This window comes from Mobula hypostoma, chromosome 10, assembly GCF_963921235.1.
Source record: "Mobula hypostoma chromosome 10, sMobHyp1.1, whole genome shotgun sequence".
Lineage (NCBI taxonomy): Eukaryota > Metazoa > Chordata > Chondrichthyes > Myliobatiformes > Myliobatidae > Mobula > Mobula hypostoma.
The window spans coordinates 55,858,197-55,876,597 of record NC_086106.1 but is presented as its reverse complement, the minus strand read 5'-3'; the positions used below and the strand labels follow the sequence as shown (position 1 = coordinate 55,876,597).

Sequence of the window (18,401 nt, the reverse complement as noted above, 5' to 3'; positions counted from 1 at the left end):
CATAATAAAATACAACCCCCATAGCCTTGACTTCTTTGGTTACGAATTCCAATGGGGCTGTAGAACCTGGTGATGTTTCCTGGTTGATTCATGCTTGCTATTTTCAACAGCAGTGTATCGTTCATGGTTTGCCAATTGTGCGCTGGTAGTATTTGTGCTCTGAGTGAGAGTTTGAATTTACAAGAGGTTCCATGTTGCTAGTTTCCTGATTAATTAAAGTTCCTCCTCACCTTAGTTTTCTTGCCTCATAAGTAAGCCTCATCTGGCTACTCGAACAAATACATACCTTCACTGGTGAAAGAACCCTGAAACACCAAGAGTTTCTTCTTGTTAAGTAGTCACTACTCTTTAATTCTCCAAAGCTCCGTATATAGACAAATTGGAATTAAGTTTCTGTCTCCTCTCAAGGGGGTGGTTGGTGGGAACAGAGGAAGTTCTCAAGACTGGGATATATAGATTATAATGGTTCAAATATGGAGGCTAGTGTAGCATTTGTAGGTAAATGGAGTGGAGGTTTACATTAGAATGAGAAGTGGAAAAGGGGACAAATGCCTTCCTGCAGTTCATTGTTCTTCTTGTGCTAGGAGGTTTCAAGATGCATTGATTCATTTCAGTGGACTACATTTTGTTTCCATAGCAACCACTGGTTTATTGTTACATGAGGCAGTTCGTGAGTGTCTATGATAAGCAGCTCCCAGACTGACAGATGAAGGCTGAAAAAGTAATTCATCGTCAGAGATTTGTGACATGAAATGAGTCTTAAGCTCTCTGGTTTCACAGGGGGAGATAGCTGCAGGAAGAGCCACCATCAACCCAACTGCGGGACAGTGTCACTGATGTAGCCCCTCTCAGAGGATGATTCTTGGCTCTAGAAACTTTTTTTATAGGAGTAGAAAGGGCAGGGTGGGGAGCAAGTGGGTTTGTTGTAGACGGAGGTGAGGGGATCGTACACCGTTCGCTCTCCAGAAGCTGTATTGTGGTCGACTGCAGAACTCTGCAGCATTCATGGACAGGATATAGCCTCTTTTTGTGTGTCTGTATTTTACTCTTATCTTACATGTGTTTGTTATCTTGTATGAGCTATGTCTGCTTTGTCTTGTGTGAGACTGTTGGTTTTGTGTTTTACACCTTGGTCCCAGAGTAATGCTGTCTCCTTTGGCTGTGTTCATGGGTATTTATGTAGGGCTGAATGACAGCTAAATTTGATTTGAATTGAAAAGATCAGTCAATCAGAGGCCCTGTTTCCAGCAAGCTCATCAGATGGCAATTGGGAACCAAACTCAATATGTGCTGGTTGGAATTTCTCAGCAGATCTGTTTGGCTGATGGACAGTTTGTGGCTGGGAGAACATTACCAGTCAAGCTCTCCATGGCTCTGTACTCAGTCCCTTGGTGTTTTGGAAAATGTATCAGTGATTTCAAGCCTAATATTGGGAGCATGATAAGCAGGTTTGCTGACAAAGCAAGGGAGTATGTAACAAATATTACAGTGGTCGCAAGGAACATGGGAAAATATAAGTTTACATCCTCAGATTTTTAAAGAAAACGGGACAAGTAGATAAGGAGCTGAAATTGAATGCAGGATACTTCCTTTATTAGCCAAAATGTTCAAAGTAAGAGCATCTGTCCATCTGACATACAGTGACCATTTGCAGCCAATGTAGAGCAAAACTCTGCCGGAGGAAAAGTTAAAGAGTTATGGAGAAGGACAAGTGTTGAGTCCCTGGGAGAATAAGAAGGTCCAGTTGTCTTCCCATTGCGGACTCGATCATACTGTGGAGAAAACTGGGCTGAGGGACTGCGTGATTGGAAGGATCACAGCCTGAGGTAGCAAAGAGATCCATAACCTCCAGTACTCATGGGGGGAGTAATGGCTGAGCATCCACTGATAGGTGGGCTTGGAAGGACCAAGCACTCTCCAGCTCACAGGCACCTGAAACCGGGACTTCCAGACTGCAGCTCAGGTGAGAGCAAATCTTAAGCATCCACCATGACAACTTGAGGCATCAGAGTTTGGAGTTAAATTCCAGTGTCTTCTGTAAGAAGTTTGAACGTCATTTCCATGAGAATGTGGTTTTCCTGTGGGTGCTCCAGTTTCTTCCCACAGTCCAAAGTCAGTAGGTTAGTGTGATTAGTGGGTGAATTGGTCATTGTAAATTGCCCTATGATCAGGCTAGGGTTAAATAGCTGGGTGCTGGGTGGCACAGCTCATTTGCCAGAAGGCCTGTTCCAAGTTGTATTTTTAGATTGAAAAATAGAAATGATAAATAGCTCCTCTATAATTGCAAAGGCGGTGAGAGGGCAGTAAGCCGAAGGTGAGAGTTCACCAAGAAAAGGCCAAGGCCACTCCCTCCATGCAGTGGACGTGGTGTCTGAGGTGCAGGCGGGGAGGTAAAGGCACCAAGGCAGCTGGAGCCAGATCAACGGTCTGTCTAACAGGGAACATGGGGCCCAAGCTGGAAAAGAATTCTGGCCGTTAAACATGAATCCTGCCTGGGCAGACATCAGACAGTGGTTCACAGATATTGGCTAAAGAGAAACACAAGGGGAAAGTGTGGGCCAGAGCCCAGGGCTGTGGAGAAGTAGCAGCGTGATGAACAAAGAGGCAACAACTTTGCAATGATAGGGGATTATTAAAATGGGAACTTTTTTAGTGAGGTACAAAGAATAATACTGACATTCTAGAGGAGTTATGGATTCACGGTGCTGACCGTTCCAGTGTCTGTCAGTGTGGGCTGGATTACAGTGAGATACCAGGGCAGAAGGTGACACGTACAGAGTTCCTGTGGAGATCATCATGAGGGTGAGAACCAGGCATGAGGAGTAGGTAACGTCCTACAAGGCAGTAGCACAGGTCGAGGTGTTCTAGCAGGAAAGATGTTCTGAGCTTGGGGCAGCAGGGTAGTAGTCAAGCAGCTCAAGTCTCTGCAATGTCGTGCTCCCTACCTCTCATGAATCACAGGATCCTTCACAATCCCAGTGGTGACCAGCTCAGGGGAAGAATCTGTAATCTGCTTGGGCATTGTGAAAGAGCCAGCTCAGGGAATAACAGCTATGAGACTCCAAAGCAAGGTGAGACTGTGCAAGTTCTCAGTATTCACAGACTCCACTGTTCACGGACTTATTTTGTGCTGCATTGCAAGGACTCATGGGGTGGCTACTTTGAGACAATCTGCATGGCAATGTGGAGACTCATCTAAGGATGACATCAAAATCCTCAGAGCAACAGGAATGAGTGACAAGAGAAAATCTGTGAATGCTGGAAATCCAAGTAACACAAACAAACTGCTGGTGGAACTCAGCAGGTCAGGCAGCATCTATGGAGAGGAGTACTGTCGACTTTTCAGGCCGAGACCCTTTAGCAGGATCCTGCTGAAATGTCCAAAACATTGACTGTACTCTTTTCTATAGATGCTGGCTGCCTGCTGAGTTCCTCCAGCATTTAGTATGTGTTAACAGAAGTGAGTCATGGAAGTGAGCTATGATGGTACAAGAGCAGCATTTCAGAGGCAATTAGATGGGTAGATGGAGCGGAGGGGCTTGGAGGGATATGGGCCAAACACTGGCAACTGGGACAAACACGGAGGATGCTGGGGTCAGCATGGAGCAGTTGGGTCAAAGGGCGTCTTTCTGTGCTGTCTTAACTCTACAGCCTCACAACTCTGTAACAGGAAAGATTACTTTGAGGCTCAAAAGGTGGCAACTCAAAGAGGGGAGGTCTGATGTGTGTAGGGAGTCCTGGGTGAGGATACAAAGGGAGAGAAATATAAGAGCAATCAGAGGTATTGTAACTGATCATGCTATTCGGTAACTTACTAAATACCATTTACAACTGTAACTATTATTTGTACGTATTGTCCTTTGTCTCCCTGTAATGCTGATAGATGTATACATGCGACAGCGGCCACACCCTGGGCAATGGCTTCGACAAGCCGGCTAAACCAGATGAGGGTAGCCGACGGGTCTCAAACCCTCGGTGAGATAGGGAGTTGTCTATCCCAGCATGTGAAGACAGACTCCGGCGGATTGAACGGACGAGACCAATGGAAGGTCCAACGGTCAAGAAGGTGGTCTCTGCAAGCATTGTGGAATGTGTAGAGCAGGACAAGACACAGAATACGTCCTGGTCATCCACTGCGCCTAGTCCCATCTCCAGCCGTCTAGACTCTGTCTTGCCACTGGATCCAGATGGGAATTGGGAAGACAGAGTGAGGCTGATGCTGCGCAACTCTCCCTCACTTAAATCCAAGTCACACGCTAGTCTCGACACCATCAATAATGGTGTCAAGGTCCTCATCGACGTACGATGGACGAACAACAACAACATACAGAAAGCACAAGAAGGTGACAATCTAGAGCAGGGGTGGCCAACCTTTTACATTCCATGCGTAAATTTTTTCACTTATGAGTTTAGATGCGCCATGCAACTCTTGTACCCCCATTCAATTCTTATAAAAATATGTTAACATAGAACTTGTGCGTGAAAAAATCACATCTGAACTCATGCGTGGAAAAATTTACGCACGGAATGTGAAAGGTTGGCCACCCCTGATCTAGAGGATACAGTATAATGTATTCTCAGCAATGAAGACAGTTCTGTTGCACTGTCCATTGCAGAACAGATGAAACTAGATGTTTGAGAGGATTATCTGGAGAAGGATATCCAATGGGATTCTAATGCCAGGAGTGGCTATTTCTAAGTTTCCAACTGAAACTTGCAGAAGGAGGACACCAATGAAGTCAGAATTGGTTGAATTTGTAACTGTCTATTAATGTGAATAGTTTAACTAATTGTCTCATTTTATGCACGTAACCAGTCGGTCCTGTGGTTTCGATTTTTAGAGGAGGCAGTGGAATAACTGTAAATGGAAGTGTGTCTTTAAGAACTGAGTGCATCATATGATAAGACCTTGAAAAATGATTGTACCCATTCCTGCTTTATTAACTGATATTCTGTTTATAGCTCTACCTTTATTTGCTAATGCCGGCAGGAATACAAAGGAACCAACAGACCCTAGGGGTACTGTGAGGCCGTTAGATTGAAGCCAGCTCCTGACATGACTGAGCTGCCACAGGGTTACTGTATATATAGTTACTCACCATCGGAATCAATGCTGTTCAAAGCGATTGGTGGAATGATGGACAGCTTGCATTGCCCTAGTGGGCATTTTCTTTCAAAGTTATCCTTGCACACATTGTGAACCTAAAAAAAAGACAGGAGCACACATTCTTAGCCCATGATTAACCATTCTTGCCCTCGGCATGAAGACAATGCCTGTGTTTACAGAAAATGTCACAGACCGCTCTGATCAGTACATGAGAAAACCTGCAGATGCAGGAAATCCTGATGAAGGGTCTCGGTCCAAAATACCGACTATTTACTCTTTTCCATAGATGCTGCTGGCCTGCTGAGTTCCTCCAGCATCTTGCATGTGTTGCCACTCTGATCAGTGCCTGATAAAGTCATCATGCTCTTAAAAGTGTGCCTAATATCACTCAAACCAACACTAAAGGAATTCTCCCTGATTGTCTTCAAATCAGAAATAACTCAGAGAAGGTGAAGAAAATGAGATGGTTCAGTGTCTGTTCTCGGGAGCATCACTGCCCAGACAAACTGTCATTTTCAGTAAGACATGAATGCATTTTTGGACGAATAAGAAGACACGAGAAGGTATTGAGAACTAATGGATATGTTAACAGATTAGAAGGAAGTTTTTGGGGAACATAAACACAATCACTAATCTGTTACACAAAATTATCTGCTCCTGAGCTCTAAAGCCCCAATGCTAATGAATGCGTCCTTGCACTATTACATTCTGCTTTGTGGCAAGAATGTATTAACTTGAATGGTATGATTTTTATGACAGAGTACAATATCCCCCTCACACTGGTATATAGTATGTTTCATTGTACCAACCAGGAATGCAATTCTATTTATGAATTATTCCATGTAATTATGGCATGACAGCATTAAACCACTTCAAACAGCAGTAACCTTCTTTTGCATTTGATATCAACATTAATCATATGCAATGCACCTGCACTTCCCTTAACATAAGAAATCAAAGCAAGAGGGGGGCACTTAGCCACTCATGACTGCTGCAACACTCAATAAGATTCACTGAGATCCATTGAGTCGTCCCGCACAGAAACAGCTCCTTCGACCCCACTCTCCCATGCTGACCAAGATGTTGTCTAAGCTGATGATTTGCCTCGGGCTGGTGCACATCCCTCTAAAACTTTTCTATCCATGTAAATGCCCTAATTATTCCAGTCTCATAAATGTCATTGATTAAATCAGTAAGTTTTTCAATTCCGTAATCTTCAAGGGCGATAATTTGTTCTATTACTAATTCATCAGGACCTGCTGCCTTCCCTTTCTTCATCTTATTTACCAGAAGATGAATAATAACAGAAGAGATGAAAAAATCAGTATTTATCACTCTTCCTAAGAAACCTGGAGCAATAGAATGTGAATTACACAGGACCATAAGTTTAATGAGTCATATCACCAAGATACTTCTAAGAACTTTGATGACAAGAACTAAAAGTAAGATACAAGCTAAAATAGGTAAAGAACAATGTGGTTTTGTGAAAGACAAAAGTACAAGAAATGCAATATTGATGTTAAGGATACTATCAGAACGAGCTATTCAAATGCAAAAAGGGTTGTTTGATTTATCCACTACACAAAAGCATTTGATCAAGTGAAGCACAGTAAGTTATTTGAAATATTACAGAAATCTCTAGATCGAGATTTGAAAGACGTCCGCCTAATCAGAAACCTGTACTGGGCGCAAACTGCCACTATAAGAATAGATGGAGAAGCGAGTCAGTTTACGAAAATCAAGAGAGGCGTTAGACAAGGGTGTGTTTTCTCCCCTGATTTATTTAATGTCTACAGTGAAACAATATTACAAAAAATAAGAGACACCTTGGGAATCCAAGTTGGCGGTGAAAACATCAATAATTTCAGATATGCAGATAACACTGTGTTAATTGCAAGTATGGAGGAAGAACTACAAAACTTAATTGATATAATTGTTGAAGAAAGTGCAAAAATGGGTCTACCTATCAATTGTAAAAAGACAGAATGTATGGTGATATCCTAAAAGAAGGAGAATCCTATCTGCAGGCTGAGAATAAACGGGGAAGATATAAAACAAGTACAGAACTTTAGCTACTTAGGAAGCTGGATGACATCAGATGGCAGGTGCAACATGGACATCAAAAGAAGAACAGGGATGGCAAAAGACACCTTTACGAGAATGAAGAGTATACTGACCAACACTAAACTAGGCATGACAACCCGCCTCAGAGTACTGAAATGTTACGTTTATCCAGTTATGTTATATGGCTCAGAATGTAGGACAATATCTAGTAACACGAGGAAACAAATTGTAGCAGCAGAGATGTGGTTTTCGAAGAGGATGAAAAGAATATCCTGGACAAAACGAATATCTAATGAGGATGTCATGAACAGAGCAAACACAAAAAGAGAAATAATGTATGAAATCATGAAAAGGCAATGTAACTTCATTGGACATGTGATTAGGAAAGAGGCGTTAGAATGCACGGTAATTATGGGAAAGACTGAAAGGAAGAAAGCAAGAGGAAGACAAAGACAAATGATGATGGAGACAGCAGCCAGAGAACTGGAAATGAATACCAATGATTTGATCCACTTGATCCAAAACAGGGGTGTGTGGGCCATAGCAGTCAAAGCTCAAACTGGGCATGGAACCTGATGATGATGATATGTCCAAATATTTTCAAACATTGTAACTGGTCCCACCTCTGCCTTTCTCTGGCAGCCTTATATCTACCAGTATCTGTGTGAAAAACTTGCCGTAAGATCCCCTTTACATCTTTCATTTAACTTATGCATTCTGGTTTTAGAAAAACTCCGTGCCTGCCCTTCCTATGCATCTCATAATTTTATAAATCTCCAGCACCCAGACAAATTTCTTCCAGACTATCTAATCTCTCTTTATAATTCAAGCCCTCCAGTCTCAGCAAGATTCTTGTGAATCTTTTCTATTCTCTCTCCATTTTCTACCTCAGTTCTACTTTGTTTGAACACAATTCTTGTTCAGACATCTGTGGCTCCAGATTTGTCATGAGTCCACCATGAACTGGCCCAGAGCCTTCCAGTTCCTAATTGTTGGTGTATGGAATGAGCTGCCAGAGGAGGCACAATTACAGCACCCTAAAAGCATTTAGACAGGAAAGGTTCAGAGGGGCATTTGCTGCCTTGGGAATACAAGCTGGCAGTCCAGTCAAATCCCAGGGATCTTGAACCAAGCCTGGCTGGGGTGGCGTTGTGATGCTGGTTATGGTGAGAGGAGACTGGGGGCATTTCGACTTGGAGGGTGTTTTCTTTCCATGCTGGTTCATTGTGTACACAGGTGACAAGTACACAGAAGCCAACTGCTTTCGATGCAGTGAAATTGACGTAAACCGGCAGGCCTATGGGACAGAAGAGCAGCTTTGCAAAAGTCACACAAGTTCCAGAAAAGGATTGTGATAGATAAGTACACTAGCAGGAAATGGAAAGTTTTCTAGATGAGGTCAGAGTATGAGACGGTGCAAGATTACCTAATGGTGCATGCACATAAACTTCAAGAGATGTGTTAAATAATCCAGTGAAATTAACCATGTGGGAGTAAATACAGTGAGATTATGCCACCCGGTTGGAGAAAGGGCAGAGTAGTTGAGGGTAGATATGAAAGGAGTGTAGGTGGTGGGAAGTGCAAGGGGGAGTTATTGATTAAGGAGCATGTTACAGTGCTGGTCAGTAAGAACACCAGGGACAAATCTACCTGTTTGGAATTCAGACCACTGAGGTGTGATTATCCTATCGGAGCAGTTATGCTGACAACTACTGAGGAGGAGGTTAACGAGAAAGCTTTCAGGGAAGCTAAAGAGCTTTTCAAAATGAAAAGTGAAGTAATAGCATAGTCTTTAATTTTCCAAATATGGACAGCGAAAGCTACAACACACTGGGGGCGTATTTCAGTTGCTGATCCCCGGATTGGCTGTAACTGGGAGCTGAGGGATTGGAGTAAAGGGTAATGGGAAAATGAGCACCAAAGGACTGGAACTGGAGTTGCAGACAGATCTGGGTTAGTGGCAATGGACAGAGAAAGATAGCAGACTGAGGGAATTGTGCATTGGAATTCCTTGTTTTCAATAAAAATCACGAGTGGAGGATGTGGCCCTGAGACTGAAGCAGCAAATAAAGGGGTGAGTGGAACATAGAGAGTTTCCCGTGGAGAAGAGTGATGCAGGGGCTCAAACCAAAACATCAACCACCCCTCTGCCTCCACAGATACTGCCCGACTTGCTGAGTTCCTATGAAGTTTGTGTTTTGGCCTTCTCTGTTGAGTCAGCTAATACTGTATATTGTCCTTTAAGATCATGCTGACTCTCAGATTTTTTCACAAATACAGGTGTTGGCACAATTGTAGTTGCCTGCTCAATAAATACACTGAAAAGGAGTAAAGTCTTACAATTGCTTTGCACCACAGGCACCTCCAGTCTTGCAGCCTTCGCACACTGCCGCATACTTTATCGCAAACGGCACATCTCGCGCTGACGGGCAGGTTCCCCTCCAGCCACTGGTGAGGCATGGCAATCTAAAACACAGGAGGTAGTGTGAGCTTGAGAGAATGGCTACCAATCATCGTTACTGTCAGAAAAGTTCAAGCAACACTGTGCATCCCCTCAGCTAACTGATGAACCACTCAGAAGATAGAAACATTAGCTGGAGCAGCATGGGATGAATCATTCAGACTTTGATGTTCTAATTGGAGCCAGATATCGCAGTCTTCTCCTCATACATCAATGACACTTCTCCTCATAGATCACTGACACTTCTCCTCATAGGTCACTGATACTTCTCCTCATAGATCACTGACACTTCTCCTCATAGATCACTGACACTTCTCCTCATAGATCACTGACATTTCTCCTCAAACATCACTGACACTTCTCCTCATAGATCACTGACACTTCTCCTCATAGATCACTGACATTTCTCCTCAAACATCACTGACACTTCTCCTCATACATCACTGACATTTCTCCTCAAACATCACTGACACTTCTCCTCATAGATCACTGATACTTCTCCTCATAGATCACTGACACTTCTCCTCATAGATCACTGACACGTCTCCTCTTACATCACTGACCCTTCTCCTCATAGATCACTGACACTTCTCCTCATACATCACTGACATTTTTCCTCATAGGTCACTGACATTTCTCCTCATAGGTCACTGACACTTCTCCTCATACATCACTGACATTTTTCCTCATAGATCACTGACATTTCTCCTCTTACATCACTGATACTTCTCCTCATAGATCACTGACACTTCTCCTCATAGATCACTGACATTTCTCCTCATAGATCACCGATATTTCTCCTCTTACATCTCTGACATTTCTCCTCGTACATCACTGACATTTCTCCTCCTGGGCTAATTGCTCTACTGACATTGTTCTGTAGAGTCCTGCGTCAGAAGGCCGGTGTCATAAGGTGGCTTGTAGATAGCTCAAGAATTTCCATCCTCCAAAGATATGTGTAACTTGTTCCCTCCTCTGCTGCCCTTTGATTGAGTTTCACTTCCAGCAGACATGTGTGCTGCTCCAACCTTGAATTATCCAAGAACAAGTTACCTGGGGGTGCCTGCTGTCATCTCAGGGTTGTTATGGGCTGGGATGGGCAATTAAATAGATGTGATGTGATATGTCTTGACTTCTACACAATGTTGAAGTAGTGAAGGAAAATAGTCACTGTGTTAGAGTCATACAGCACAGAAAAGGACACTCTGAGTCAATGCTTATAACATTAGTTATATTAATCCTACACAAACCCCACTTTATCCTCCGTAATTTCCTTCAATTCCCTCAGATTCTACCACTCTCTTACATAATAGAGGCAATTTATAATGGCCAGCTAACCTTCTGATCCCTCATTTTTGGGGCATGGGATCACCCAGATCAGAAGGAAAAATGTAAACTCTACATAGACAGCACCCGGGCTCAGGATTATTTGTAAATATTGGAGTGCCGAAGTTTAGGGGAATGACGAAGACGTCTTTCTGGATTCAGTAAAATTGAGAAGAACGCAAAGACGTGAACAGTTGTAAGGCAGGGGCATTCATTAAGGGAAAGAGCCACTATTAGAGGAGGTGCATTTTTGTATATTTTTATTTTGCACATTTAATATTTACTTTTAAAACAGTGTGTGCATTTTCAGCGTTCATGTGCTCTATTTTCAAAAGCCCTGTGATGGGAGAAGACCAGCACCAGTCCAGTAACATGTTCTACTTACACCATCTTCATCTTCAATGATGTCATTTCCTACGGTTGCCAGTGTGGTCCATTTGCAGTTGTTAACTGCCCTGACAGCACATCGCTTATGAGCTTTAAATTTGCACACTGCCAATTTTAAAAAAAAGCATGTGTCAATACAGCATATATTTCCTCGAAAATGAGATTCATCAAGACATTTCCTATTACTTCCCATCAAAGACAGTCTCTACTGAACCACAAATGCAGAATTCTGATACATCTGGAGCTCCATTACATTTGGAAATACATTTCAATTATTCTAAGATGTTCCCAGCACTACAAACATCCCAATTATTCACCAGCAACATTCCAAATGGATGATACAATAAGATCATCACTGAAGCAACACAAAAAAAGCTTGAGGAATCCAGTAGTTCAGGCAACAACTATGGAGTGAAATGGACAGTCGACATTGCCTCCGACATAATCACTGAACTGCATAATGTTTTGAGGTTCCCAGCTGAAACTCCTGTACATATAAAGCAAACTAGCACCATGTACATTTACAGTGGCCAACTCTGTTAAAAATAGACTTACAACTTAAGAGCTCAATGCCTTTTATGTCTGCTTTGAAAGGGAGAATATAACTACAGCTGTGAAGATCCCTGCCCTGCTGCACCTGGTGACTCTGTGATCTCTGTCTCAGAGGCTGATGCCAGTCTGTCTTTCAGGAGAGTGAACCGTTGCAAGGCACCAGGCCCCAATGGAGGATTATGCCAACCAGCCGGCAGGTGTTTTCAAAGACATTTTCAAACCCTCACTGCTATGGTCGGAAATTCCCAACTGCTTCAAAAGGGTAACAATTATACCACTGCCCAAGAAGAGTAGTGTGAGCTACCCTAACTACCGTCATCCAGTAGCACTCACATCTACGTTAATGAAATGCTTTGAGAGGTTGGTCATGGCTAGAATCAACACCTGCCTCAGCAAGGACCTGGACCCACTGCAATTTGCTTATTGCCGCAATAGGTCTATGGCAGACCACTCTCAATGGCTCTTCACACGGCCTAGGATCACTTGGACAATACAAACGTCTAAGTCAGGTTGCTGTCATCGACTATAGCTCAGCATTTAACACCATCATTCCTACAGTCCTGATCAAAAACCTATAGAAACTGGGCCTCTGTGCCTCCTTCTGCAATTGGATCCTCGACTTCTAATCAGAAGACCACAATCTGTGCAGATTGATATTAGTATCTTCTCCTCACTGACGATTAACACTGGTGCACCTCAGGGGTATGTTCTTAGCCCACTGCTCTACTCCATCTATACACATGAGCATGTGGCTAGCTCAAATACCACGTAAATTTGCCGATGATACAAACGTTGTTGGTAGAATCTCAGATGGAAATGAGAGGGCTTACAGGAGCGAGATGTATCAGCTAGTTGAGTGGTATTGCCTGCCCTCAACATCAGTAAAATGAAAAAGCTGATGGTGGACTTCAGGAAGAGTAAGATGCAGAACATGAACAAATCCGCATAGAGGGATCAGAAATGGAGAGAGTGAACAATTTCACATTCCTGAGCGTCAAGATCTCTGAGGATCTAACCTGGTCCTAACATATCGATGCAGCTATAAAGAAGGCAAGACAGCTCCTCATATTTCATTAGGAGTTTGAGAAGTGTTCGTTTGTCAGCTAAGACACTTGAGAACTTATATAGATGTACCATGGAGAGCATTCTGACAGGCTGAACCACTGTCTGGTGTGGCGGGGGGGGGGGGGGGGGCGGGGCTACTGCACAGGACCGAAAGAAGCTACAGAAAGTTGTAAATTAGTCAATTCATGGGTACTAGCATCTGCAGTATCTAAGACATTTCAAGGAGCGGTGCCTCAGAAAGGCAGCATCCATTACCCATGGAGTGCCCTCACCTCATTGTTACCATGAGAAAGGAGGTAAAGAAGCCTGAAGGCACACACTCAGCAATTCAGCAACAGCTTCTTCCCCTCTGCCATCCGATTCCTAAATAGACATTGAGCCCATTAACACTAATAACCTCTTTTTTCTATTTTTGCAGTTTTTTATTTAACTGTTTAATATATACAGTATATGTGTGTGTCTGTGTGTGTATATATATATACACACACACACACATATACATACATACATACACGCACTCAATGTAATGTATCTATTTATTATTTATTCACTCATTCATTCATTTATTTATTCCCAATATTATCATGTATTGCATTGTACTGCTGTCGCAAAGTTAACAAATTTCACGACATCTGCCAGTGATATTAAACCTGATTCTGATTCTCTTGCTTGTAAATACCTTGTCAGCTCATTATTGATTGATCAATAATGGTGGCTGCAACACCCACAATCCTCTGTGCTCAGCAAACTGCTCTGCTCATTGAGTTTCATTTTGTCAGAATGTGCATGTAACAGGGCCACACTGTATCTGTGACACTTTTGGACAGAAATCTGTCCTCAGGGACATGCACAACATACACATACAGGATATACTTGTAAACCATTTACTAAATGGCTTGGAAGCAGATTACAACATAGAATATCTATCCCTATGCATATTTAGTATATGATCAAAGCTAATTTTCTCTTCCTCTGAAACCCCTAGTAAGAACTGTCTGAAACAATAAAAAGAATTTCTTGATCAATTGCATGTCTTACCTCTAAATGTGGGATGCTGCAGTGCAACCTTGCTGGAATTGACAATTGCCTAGGTTACTTGCCAATATAGATGCCAAATGGTTGAGCATGACATTGCTCCACATCTTGCCATCAATGGGAAATGAGCTGACTCAACTGAAGGCCATAAGTTCCTTTGTTCACATTGGACACACCTATGTCGGCAGGGCTGAGTATGACTGCTTACAATCCAACCTGAGCCTTTCTGCTTTACCCTGAAGATTTTTCAAAGCATGCCAGGTGAGGGGATTGTTCAGAAACTTCTGGCAAGTTAAACCTGACTCTATCATGTAAATAGTGCCACACCTGAACCTCCATAAGAGTGACGGTGACAGATTCAGAGAAACTCAAGGACTCCTTGAATGAATCATAGGGTCCTGGAGTCATTCAGACAGAAGCAGGCCCTTCAGCCCATCATGTCCATGCCACTCTTGTACCCAACCACACTAATCCTATTTGCCACATTAGGTCCATAGCTTGACAATTTAGCATCGTGTCTAGATCAGTCCTTCATGAAAATAGCTCTATTACTTCCTTTTTGGCATTACATTCATAATTAAAGTTCTCAATAAAAGTACTAATATTAATGTTAATCCTCTCCTCTGCTTCCAGTGTTGGAGCTCTCTATGTACAATGATCCATGGCTCCAGAAATTCCCACCTACCTTCACAAGAGAGCCCATGGGAAGTCACTCCTGGGAGGGCTTCGCGGCAGACATTACAGAAGGTGGGCCGAGCGTGGGATGTTGCATACCAGTTGTGCATCCCTGAGAAATACTCCATGTTCAGTTGACTCGTCTGAGGAAGATGGAGCAGTTTGAATATGTGGTAAAAGGCATCAAATTAAAAATGTGACATTCCCTATCAACAATAAGGAATAGAGAAAGTCACTGTGGTTGATCGCTGCTCTGGGTGGGAGAGCAGGTACCTGGGAAAAATCGTTTGACATGTACTCTCAGCAGTTTAGTTGGAGAGGTTTGAAATTATTAATACTTGTGTGTGAGCACTCGAATATACATGCACGCACACGCCCACACACACACACACACACACACACACACACACACACACAGAAAGAGACACACACAGAGACAGAGACACGCAGAGACACACACAATATCACACAGACTCACATTCAGAAATATGCATTCACGTGTACACACTTCCAGGCAGGCACACTGTATGCATGCACACGTATTTGCACATACATTTGAGCGCACCTGTGCACATACACTCACACATTAATACAGACGTACACTCACATACACACAAACAATCCAAAAACTGACTCATTTGCTTCTCTTACCTCATAGCTCTCCATCTTTTGGACAGATTTAAGTGCAGTTATCCAATTTTCCATCTCGTTTCTGTTGTCAGCACACAGGATTAATTTTCTGAAAGGTGTTATCACCTGAAAAGAAGACGGAGTAAGCTACAGGGTATTGGTTTTGATGATGAGTAGAGGTTAAGAAGGGATATAAAAAAATACTTTTTCATCCAAAGTATAGTTGTGATCTAAAATATACAGCTTGAGGTGCAAAGACTCTCACAATATTTAAGAGGTATTAAGATGAGTACCTGAATCACAATGGCAGAGACAGCTAAACAGAATTAATACAGATAGATCCTGATGGTTAACACAGACAGGATGGGCTGAATCCCTAATGAATGATTCAATGAATTTATAAACCCCTTCCCGCTAGTGTGAGCTGTGCTCCTTCCCCTCTGCAGCAGATTGGACTGGAAATTTCACTTTGGGTATCCTAGTTGTCGAAGGGTTTCATGTAGAGCTCAGTGTGGGAAATGATCATTGAGTCATGCACCATGCAAACAGGCCTTTCATCCACCAAACCTATGCTGGCTATTGAAAAAACATTTACTCTAATCCCAAAATTATTCTAATTTCCCCCCCCACTTCACTATCAGCTCCCCCCTGGTTTTACTCCACCCCCATGCTCTTGAGGTAATTTTCAGTGGCCAATTAGCTGAACAATCTGCTTTCCAAGTCGACAGTAGAAATCGAAGGACACATGAAGAATGGTGGAAGGTCAAATCGAAGGTCGCAAGAAGAACGTGAAAACTCCACGCAGACAGTAGTGAAGGGCCGGATTGAACCTGGGCCTCTGGAGCTGTGAGACAGCAGTTGCACCTGGGGCGTCACTGTGCTGATTGGAATAGAGTGATTTCCCAATACTCCTTCCTACAGCACATCTCCAAAGGCCTGGAGTTGATGCATCTGACCAGATATTAGTCAGAGGTTGCTGATGTCACATGACTCTCAGCTTGAACCCAGGGTACCATTGCATGAGGGTCTCTCTCTCTCTCTGCAAAGGGGTCAGGAGATCAAGCTTAGCTGATCAACGTGACTTTCCCTGTAGAGAATGTGCCCAGGCTTTACGTAGACGTGAGGCGCTGTGGCACAGTTGGTGGAGCAGCCTCACCATGGTGCTTTAAGTTCCAGTAGGGTAGAGGGATGGAAATACAGTAATGTGGTGCCCAGGAGCATCCAAATGTTACAGATGCTGTTGGTGATGGCAGACAGATTGTTCGTTGTGGCTGATCCCTCTGCAGTAGATACAAGTGGAGGGAGTGGAATGAGGGGAGAACAAAAGCAATGGCAGGACTGAATACAGCAGTCCCTCCCACTCTGATTGCTCTGGCCTCTCACACAGTTCCAATGATGCTGAGTTGGGGCAGGAAGAGAAGTGCTTCAGCATCTGTCTGAGCACTGTCAGGACGTAATGCTGAATACAACAACTTCAATGAACCAGCTTTTTGTTTCTGTATCAGTGCCACCCAGAGCTGATGTAGGATCATCCAGCGGTAACATGATCTCCGCTTTTCTCTCTCCATAGACACTGCTCTGGGGCAGCGTTTGTGGTAGCATCTGTAAACCTTAAGGGGCTGGTGGAGACAGAGTCTCTCATAACATTTGAGAAGTTGCTGGATAAGCACTTGAATTGCCATGACTGAGAAGGCTGCACCAGTGTTGTCCAAAGGAAAGCTTATGAAGCAATGCATTTGGCATCAGCTTGGCTGCAGGAGCTGCCGGAAGGACGTTCAATAACATCCAGCCACCTTAGGGACTCCACTCTGCATCTGCTGTCTGGGTTTTCTCCCAAAACCTTCAACTCTCCCGAGATGGAAACAAAATGGAGATCCTGGGCATTGTGGATTGTAGAAACTTTTTAGTGAGGTATATGACTCTCAGAGGCTACTTACAGCAACCTCTTTTGCCTGACTGTTGCATACTGAATCTCACAGTTCCACTGCTGATTGTTTTCTCTGACATCTGCACTCATTCGCCTCCCTATGCCACATCCTCCAGATAAACCACACATGATAAAAAGCATCACCACCCTGTTTCAGCTCGCACCACTGCCCTTTCCATCACTCAGCCCCTCAGTCTCTATCGAGTCACAAATATTACCGTTACATTCTTCTCCCCTTCTCTTTAGTGCTACTTAAAACACTCTTCCCTCCTTTTCAAGTTCTAATGAAAGTTCATTGACCTAAAATGTTACATCTGTCTTTTTCTCCACAGATGCTGCCTAACCTGCTGATTAGTTTAAACATATTTTATTCTTCCTTTAAGCCGTGCTGACTTTGTAGGTTTCCTGCATCAGAAATATCAAAATTGTATTACAGCAGACCCACCAATGCATTCTACAGAAGTTAAACAACAATAGCAGCAACTTACAGTGAAACTGTTGTTAATATTCTTTGTGCTCGTCTCAGCCACACTTGCATTGGATAGATACACCTCGTCGAATATTAAGGACTGGAATGACAGAAACATCAATGGTCATAATATAGACTGAAGCAATAACAGGAATCACAGGCTGACCGTCTGCACAAGCTGCATGGAATTCAGGAAAAATTCACGGAGGAGGCAGAAAAAGAAATAGGAGTCCAGAGTTCAAAGGCACTGAAGGGCAGGATTGAACCTGGGCCTCTGGAGCTATGAGACAGCAGTCGCAACTGATGTGACACTGTGCCAATCGGAGTAGAGTGATTTCCCAATACTTCTTCCTACAGCACATCTCCAAGGCACTGTCTGGAGTTGTTGCACCTGATCAGGCAGAACAGGACCAGGCTGAGTGAGGAACAGGTTGTTTAATAAATAGGAATCAGATACAGGCTGTTTCAGTGAGGGAGTTGATTAAGGAACATCAATCAGATTTCAGCTGCTGTAGTGTAGCTTGCACACACTATAACCACAGTGCCCTAGAGATGGGGAGAGGAAATTTGCAGAAGATGGGTGAAAGGCCAAATACCAGAGCTGCTTTCTTTGCATGTGCAAATAATGCGCTGGAGGCATTCTGTGGCTCATGTGTGACCCACTGCGTTCTTCCAACACATTGTCTGATGCTCCAGCTTCCAG

The 18,401-nt window shown here is 43.3% G+C and overlaps 1 protein-coding gene across 2 annotated transcripts in view; it reads right to left on the bottom strand.

Moving 5' to 3' along the window:
• Window positions 1-18,401, bottom strand: part of LOC134352916 (diacylglycerol kinase eta-like) — a 185,806-nt gene that overhangs the window by 66,483 nt on the left and 100,922 nt on the right. For both annotated transcript variants that reach the window (XM_063060530.1, XM_063060531.1), the window contains exons 3-8: window positions 17,718-17,798; window positions 15,324-15,428; window positions 14,683-14,815; window positions 11,344-11,450; window positions 9,512-9,637; window positions 5,100-5,202 (exon numbers count right to left, since the gene is read on the bottom strand). In XM_063060530.1, coding sequence (XP_062916600.1) covers window positions 5,100-5,202; window positions 9,512-9,637; window positions 11,344-11,450; window positions 14,683-14,815; window positions 15,324-15,428; window positions 17,718-17,798 — 655 coding nt within the window. The remainder of the gene's footprint in view (window positions 1-5,099; window positions 5,203-9,511; window positions 9,638-11,343; window positions 11,451-14,682; window positions 14,816-15,323; window positions 15,429-17,717; window positions 17,799-18,401) is intronic.